The sequence below is a fragment of the Otolemur garnettii genome, unplaced genomic scaffold, assembly GCF_000181295.1.
Source record: "Otolemur garnettii isolate 467f Iridium unplaced genomic scaffold, OtoGar3 scaffold00078, whole genome shotgun sequence".
NCBI classification, from domain to species: domain Eukaryota; kingdom Metazoa; phylum Chordata; class Mammalia; order Primates; family Galagidae; genus Otolemur; species Otolemur garnettii.
In genome coordinates this window covers 9,478,234-9,486,473 of record NW_003852473.1, presented here as the reverse complement: position 1 = coordinate 9,486,473, position 8,240 = coordinate 9,478,234, and the positions used below count along the sequence as shown (strand labels likewise).

Here is an 8,240-nt window from a genome sequence, read left to right as displayed (position 1 = left end):
TATGCCACACAGTTATCTGAGGAGCAGCCCTATATGCCTCTTTGTGAAGCATTGCACTGAGAACTAGAAACACCCACTGTATTGGGAGTCACAGGCCAGACTCATAATTCAGAACATATGTCTGTGCCAGGCTGGCTGTGCTGAGGGAGCTCTCTAACAACTAAGCCAAGCCAGTCTGACTAGCTTTGAAAGACCATAACCACGTCCTGTCTTTCATTTCTTATTTCTTATAATAATAGAATTTTTCCTTCCTGAAAACAAAAATTATTACAGGCATTAGCAGGGTGTCAGGTATAGATTTTATAGACATTTCAAAGGATTACAGTCAATTTGAAATGTTGAAGATTCATTATAGGTTTTCAAGGCTTTGAAATATTTACATTTGAAAATTTTTCTCAACATTGCAATGTCAAAGGTAAGTTATTTGAACTTGTAGGAGGCAGTAATGCCATCAGAGAATGACAGATGCCAAGTCACAGTGCCCACATTCCATGCACTTTTTGCAGAATGCTGTACTATGTTAACTGCTGCTACAAAAGAGGCAGTTAGTGCACTGACTTTTCGAGAACATCCCTTCAAGTAAATCTCATTGCCTCTTTGCAGATGAGCATATTGGCTTTTAGAAAGTACAACAGAAAACAAACCTGCCATAGAAACCAGAAGTAAGATTTCTTGTCTGAGACAAGCTTTTCATTTTGTTAGCTCTCTCCTCCACCTTGTTCATTCATTTCACAAACACTTATTGATATCTCCTATGTGCCCGGCACTATTCCAGACTCTGGGGATACATGATTAACAAAATACAGTAAAGTCTCTGCCCTCTGACACTTATATTCTAGTAAGGGGAGACAGACAAATACATAAATACATAATATCCCAGGACTCAAAATGGCTTAGCAATATCCCACCTACAGGAGAGAGGCCAACAGCAGACTGCAGTTAGTTTGCCAGTCCCAGTTCTACCATCTGTACTAAAAGCAGTGGAGCCCTTCACCCAGTCTGAGCCTTGGTTTCCTCATCTGTAAAATGAGGAGGCACTGGATTAAATGACATATTAAGAGAAAGCATCCTTTCAGGCTTTTATTCTTCATGGCTTCATGGGAACATCTTGCATGTTCCAGTGCCAGTTTGTTGACTGTTCTGAAGTTTAAAAAGTATTTTTTAAATAAAAAATAAGGTATCCTTTGGTATTTCACATACACTCAATACTTTATAGGCCAATCTAAACTTCTTTTTATAAGTATCAAATGTCTTATTTACAGTTGCTGCAGAATGAAGTTATTTTACCATCTTTAGCCACATAAGCCAAAATATTCATTTCCATTGCTGGTTCCCAAATCCCACCAAATTTGTGAAATGTTCCCTGGATTTGAGATCCTCTCCTAAATGTGACACCGTTTCTCTGTTCTACTAACCCATATCTCTGAGAAGAGACTCTGTGCTCTTGTTGGCCATTCTGACTGGAGTATTAGCTCCATGAAAGCAGGAATTGGGTGCTTACTTCTTTGGAGAACAATCCATATGAGAGTCTGCCCAGGTGATCCATAGACATGTCTAATTATTGCACCTGCACTATATTTTACAAGCATAGGCATTTTGGAAACCCCATTAGCTCTTCAGGCTGTGAGTGTACTTCTATTCTATATTAGAATTTTGGTCTATCAAAGGGTACACTAATAGCAAAAGAGAAATGTGTTTTCAGAACAATTCATAGACTAGAACAACGTGACTTAGTAAGTATCCTAGCTTCTTTGGGTCTTTGGGTGGAATGTTAATGTATATTTCATAACACAAGCAAAGTGTAGCACATTTTACAACCAATTAATTTTTCTTAAAGAAGATAAAGTAGCAGGAGGCTGAATGTCAAATAAGGTTAGACTCATACTAATTAATTCAGTAGGAGTTATGAAGCTCCCAATTCTCTTGAAAGACAAATTATATTCACTGGTTTGATTTTGAAATGTAGAAACTAGAGTTTCAGTCAATCCAGAAGCTCAAGATGACAGTAAATTGTACAGGACTATTCCAGAATCTTCTCTTCTTATCTGGATGAGATCTCCACTGACACCTTGGAGGTGTCTGAGGTTGAATGTTCTGAGTTTTATCTGGTTGCTGTGTATTCAAACATCCTACACCTGCTTTCACATTTGATCACTGGGTCTAATCACAAGGCACATCTTCTCAGTCCCTTTGGGAGCCAAGTGAAATAAATCTCTGCCTCAATTTTGAGATTTAATTCCTTCCTGTTGCTTTGTGGTGTCAAGATGTAGTGTCAACCTTATCAGAAGTACCTCATGCAGGCTGGTACATTGTTCCTTTTCAGAACAGTGACTGAAAAGGAATGATAACCAAGTCTTTAGCTGGGTGAACACACTATATGATCAGATGCAGGGGAATTCCATGCAACCTTGAAGAATCACAACAACTCCTGTAATAAGCAGTGTCTTGAACAATGCCTATATGGACTACAAGATGATTTGTAAAGTATTTACAAAGCCTGGGTGATGTCCAGTGTCCCCATTGGGGCTGCAGCCCCTCCCAGTCACTCCACAGGGCTTTGGGTGGCCCCTGAGTCTGCATCAGGCCTGGCTTCAGCTGTGTCACCCCCAAAGTCACTGTCTGTAGTGTGATCTTCAGGGTGGACATCTGTTATGCAAATGAGCATAACTCCTAAGTCCAAACCTCCACAGGCACTATGGCTTCTTTGGTTCCAACAGAAGGAAGCAAGTTTTCTTCAGACAAGAAATAGAAGGGAAATTGTACCAAGAACCCACGGATCTTTTTCAATTCCTCCTCGGCTCTAATGGGATCTTCCTCAGATAATCTGGGCTTATTTCTAAACTCTCTTAGCTGAATTAAAGTGTGTACTTCATCACTTGGAAGGCACCGGAACACCTGATAAGAATGTAAATAGAAAATTGAGTGATAAATTTGAAAAAAGCTTCCAAAAGTCCTTTATGGAAAACAATTATTCCAACAAACAAGGCTTGTGTTTTATGAAACATATATTGTTAGTTTTATGTTACAGCACAGACCTAATTTAAGAATTGGTTATCTTATATGCTACAAATAGGTAGATGTGCTTCCATTACAAAATCACAGCTAGATCCTAATATCTGCTGTACACAAGTCATTAACAGCAGGATACACTGATGTTACCCCACAGTAAAACTAGTTTGAGAAGTAATGATCACCTCTGAATTTGAAGTTTGGGTCTAAGAAGAAAATTTCACATATTTTCCATTTTTAGGAAAATGATCCTATCTGTATCTGTACTTAGAGTTATCAATTATTAATATATAACAATTTTCTAATTGAAAATGAGTTTTAGACACATAACACATCATACCTGAATACTTTCACATTTATTTCTTAAGAATAAGAATATGTGTCTATATAATCACCATTTTCACATTGAGAAAACTTAATTCCATAATGTCCATATTCAGATTTATCCTACTATCCCCAAAATGTCTTTTATAGATGTTTCCCCCCAAACCAGGACCTAAACCATCTGATTATGCACTGTGTTTGCAAAATCACATTTTAAAGACTCTATGCAAAAGACCTATTTTACCCATAGCCTCAAGTCTTCATTAAGAAATAAGGCCATGTGGACAGCATTATGCTTTAACAATGATGTCTTTCCACTGGGAGAGACTCTGGAAGTCATGAAGAAAAACACAGTCTTGCCAATTTCTCATAGGTGGTCAACGGATCGCAGCTTGAATGTTTTCCATGATGGGGAACTTGCTACTTCTTGAGGTAACCTGCTCAACTGTTAGACAACTCTTAACTCTTGTACATTCTTCATCATTACCCATGGACAGACTTCACAGGACATGCTTTTGCTATGCATCAAGCATTTTAAAACATCTTTCTAAAATTAGAGCTAGCCAACAAAGGACATGTCTCATTATTAACAAGCTTCATCATGAGAATGGCTGCTGTTCACTCTATGTGCTAAATACATTCAATAGGCCATTTTTCAGCCTCATAACCACCCTAGATAGATCCCTTCCACTTTATAGGCAAGGAAAGGGAGACTCAGAAAGTTGAGTCACTGTGCACAGGTTACAACACTGGCAACTGGACAAGTTGGATTGGACCCAGCTCCAATTCATTTTTTGATCCCATTAGTCTTCTCTTCTCTGTCATTAGACATGTCCAAAGGCCAGGTGGGTACACACTGAGGGTGCTTTCAAGGGATTTCTCCTCAGTTAGGGCCAGTGTGCCAATAAAGCCTCTCTTACACCAAAGTCCATGATGGGCTTAGACTTTGTTTCTCAGCATCCACAAACAGGTGTTTAACTACAACCTGAAAATATGTTGACTTTTGATATTCACTAAGAATACTCTATACCATTACTATGCAGAAATAATAATTTCTTGGCTTTTCATGGTGAAATTCAATGAAAAAAGGGGGAGAATATGTGAGCCTCACCTTATCATAAATTGTAGCATTTCGAGCTGCTGTTGAAACCCACACCTCCTTGAAGAATTTGTCACTCACTGGATCCTGGATGTCCTCACTTGGGTCATCGAGATAGCCAAGGACAACCCTGAAACACAAGTGTCCTCCTGATTGAGTGGCCAAGGTAAAATTTTGTTGTAGGCTATATATATATTCACATACACATAGTGTGGGATAAAAGCCCACATACTGTGTGCTCACTTTAAACTCTAGAAGCAGGCGGACAGACTTCTGTGGAATGCAACTCTGTTGAAGACCCGGTAGCCTTGGTCAACATAGAACAGGGCCTGAAGGTTTGGGCCTAAAAACCCATCTGCAGTGACTCTGGCTATGTGGCTGTTAAGCCTGCAAGGAAACGGTTAAAAGCCTTCCTGCAGAGACACAGCCTAGAGGGTGTGGATAGCTTCTCATAAAACGGCATTGCCTCCAGGTTGCCTAGAGACAGAAGCCATAAACCTGTTTTCTGTAATACAATGAGTGCGTAGTAAAACTCCAAAACTTTACTCCCCTCTTGGTAATCTCAAGTCTCTAGACATACTCCCCTTTGCAGCTGTGTTGAGGTTTCAAACTTTGTGTCTTTTTGAAGTTTGAATTAATTTTAGAAAAGTAGTATGGGCAAAGATGGCCAACAGGTACCAGCCTCTGACAGAAGCTCCTGTCCAGAGGGAAGGATAAAGTCCAGAAAATACCCAACAAAGTTGAAGACTAGGAACCCAGCTGAGAGAGAAGAGTGATATCTGCAGGACAACTCTGCTGAAGCAAGTTGTGACTCCTAGAAAACAATCTACGACTACATAATACATCCCGAAGGAAGGGTATCTATCCCCTCCCCAAGATAGTTGTGTTTTTTCTCTTTGTCGGCTCCTGTGAGTTTCCTACAGGTGAGGGTTGAACTGAGAACTTATTGTCTCACCCCACATGTGAGAGCTACAGAAAGACGGGTCTACTCTCCTAGAGGGACCCTGCTGCGACTCCAAATACCCTCTAGCCGGGCAGAAAAATTGAACTAACTGCCATTTTGAATTCCCAGACCACCCTTCCCCACTTGCCTGCAGAGACAGTGAGAGGAGGCCCCAAGAACAGTGTCCCCTCCCCCCGGCCACCCCGCGGGACCAAGCACCCTGGCCCGGCCTGCAGCCAGAGAACTGCTTGAGCTGCATGTTCCCCGCCCAGCTGCCACTTGGCTACCACCCCTGGGGACCCCAGGGGGGCATGCTGATGATTGTAGGACCCACACATCCCCCGCCAGCTGCTGCCGCTTGGCCGCCACCCCTGGCGCACCTGAGTGGGGCGCACCAAGGACTGTTTGACTCATGCATTCCCCACACAGCTGCTGCAGCTCAGCTGCCGTCCAGGGCACCTGAGCAGGGTGCACACAGGACTGTTTGACCTGTGCATCACTTGCGCAGCTGCTGCCGCTCGGCCACCACCCATGGGCACCTGAACAGGGCGCACTGAGGACTGTTTGACCTCTGCGGCTGACACTGCTTGGCCACCAACCCCCAGTCATCTGAGCAGGGTGCCCTGAAGACTGTTTGACCCACGCATCCCCCCCGTGGCTGGTGCCCCCTGGCACCCTAGGGGGACCCCCCCCCAGGACTGTTTGACCCGTGCGTCCTCTGTGAGGCTGCCGCCACTAGGTGGCCACCCCCAGGCAACTGAGCCAGGCACGTCAAGGACTGTTCAACCTGTGCATCCCACAAGGCTGCCGCAGCTTGGCCATCGCCCTCTGGGCACCTGAGCGGGGCTCCCCTGTGGGTCCCCGGCGTTACTCCCACAGCTTTGTGCCACCTCCGGGCACCTGAGCAGGGCACTCCAAGGACTGTTTGAGCTGCACGTCCCCTGCACAGCTGCTGCCGCTCAGCCACCACCCCGGCACCTGCAACCCACAAGTTCTTGGCACCCCAGGCCCAGCAGCCCAAGAACTGCAAGAGGACAGTCAGTTGAGAGGGAAATACACAGGAGTGGCATTACCCAGAGGTGAAGAGCAAAACAGACGCAGCAGTTAGAATGATATGGCTCACACTCCCTGAGGCTTTTCTGGACAGACCCGCTCTATCTCTCCTGTGAACCAGAGGAAGCCAGCAGTGGCAGCCATAGGCTAAACAGTTTTGGGACAGTCTCTAAACAGTGCAAATTCACCACAGGGTGGAATCAGCTGAAAAATTTGGATAACCCCCAGAGTAGATCAAGTCCCCCAAGGAAGTATGGGGCAGAGCAATTGAAGATCCCATCCACAAACAGATGGGTAGGATGACAGAAATCGAGTTCAGAATCTGGATAGCCAATAAGATTAACAGATTGGAGGAAAGGAGGGAACTAGAATTTCAAGAAATTATTCAAATTATTCAAAAGATGTCTCAAGCATTCAACGATTTCAAAGATAAATTAACCAAAGATTTTGAAACATTGAGGCAAGAGTTTGCAGCCCTCAAAGATCTGAAAAAATACGGTAGAATCCCTCAGTAACAGAATGGAACAGGCAGAAGAAAGAATCTCTGACAATGAAGACAAAGCTTTTGAATGAGCCCAAGAGCTCAAAGATGAAAAGGAATGGAGATAAAAAATGGATCTTTGTCTCAGATAGCTCTGGGATAATTCAAAGAAAACTAATATTTGCCTTATAGGAATCCCTGAAGGCAACGAAGTTGCTTGAAAAACACAGAGGCTTGTCTTCATGAAATTATGAAAGAGAACTTTCCATACATGCCAAGAGATTCTGAAATTCAGATAGCAGATAGTTTCAGAACCCCAGCACGACTTAACCCATACAAGACATCCCCCAGGCACATAATAATTAACTTCACTAAAGTTAATATGAAAAGAAAAATCCTGAAAGCAGTTAGATGTAAGAAAACCATAACCTACGAGGGGAAGAATATTAGAATGACTGAAGATCTCTCTGCCAAAACCTTTCAGGCTAGAAGAGGATGGGCATTGACTTTTAATCTCCTAAAACAAAATAACTTTCAACCTAGGATCCTGTATCCAGCTAAACAGAGTTTCATCTATGATGGAGAAATTAAATACTTTAACAACATTCACATGTTGAAGAAATTTGCCATAACTAAACCAGCTCACCAGGAATTTCTTAAACCTATCCTCCATAATGACCAGTGCAATCCTCCACCACATAAATAAACTCACTCAGAATCTTTTGATCAAATTTCAACTTCCACAGTGGTGAAAAGATTTAAAATTTCTACTGGACTTTCGAGCAACTCAATGCCCTAAATTTTACCAGACTTATCAGTAATTTCTATCAACATGAATGGCTTAAATTGTCCTCTACAGCAGCACACATTGGCTGATTGGATACAGAAATTCAGACTGGATATCTGCTGTATTCAAGAATCGCATCTTACTTTAAAAGATAAACCAACAAAAGTAAGCAAGGCTAAAGATGGCCATTTTATATTTGTTAAGGGTAACACTCAATATGATGATATCTCAACTATCAATATCTATGCACCCAGCCAGAATGCACCTCAATTTATAAGAGATACTCTAACAGACATGAGCAACTCGATCTCTCCCAGCTCCATCATAGTTGGAGATTTTAACACTCCTTTGGCAGTGTTGGATATATCCTCCAATAAGAAGCTCAGCAAAGAAATGTTAGATTCAAATTTAACTATTCAACTTTTGGACCTAACTGACATCTACAGAACATTTCATCCTAACAAAACTGAATACACATTTTTCTCATCTGTCCATGGAACATATTCCAAAATTGATCACATCTTAGGTCATAAGTCTAACCTCA

At 42.3% G+C, this 8,240-nt stretch overlaps 1 protein-coding gene across 5 annotated transcripts in view; it reads right to left on the bottom strand.

Moving 5' to 3' along the window:
* Positions 1–300: 300 nt before the first annotated feature.
* Positions 301–8,240, bottom strand: part of PLD1 (phospholipase D1) — a 301,656-nt gene continuing 293,716 nt past the window's right edge. For all 5 annotated transcript variants that reach the window (XM_023515750.1, XM_003794294.3, XM_012807919.2 and 2 more), the window contains 2 exons: positions 4,445–4,562; positions 301–2,895 (listed from right to left, as the gene is read on the bottom strand). In XM_023515750.1, coding sequence (XP_023371518.1) covers positions 2,671–2,895; positions 4,445–4,562 — 343 coding nt within the window. In that variant the 3' untranslated portion in view covers positions 301–2,670. The remainder of the gene's footprint in view (positions 2,896–4,444; positions 4,563–8,240) is intronic.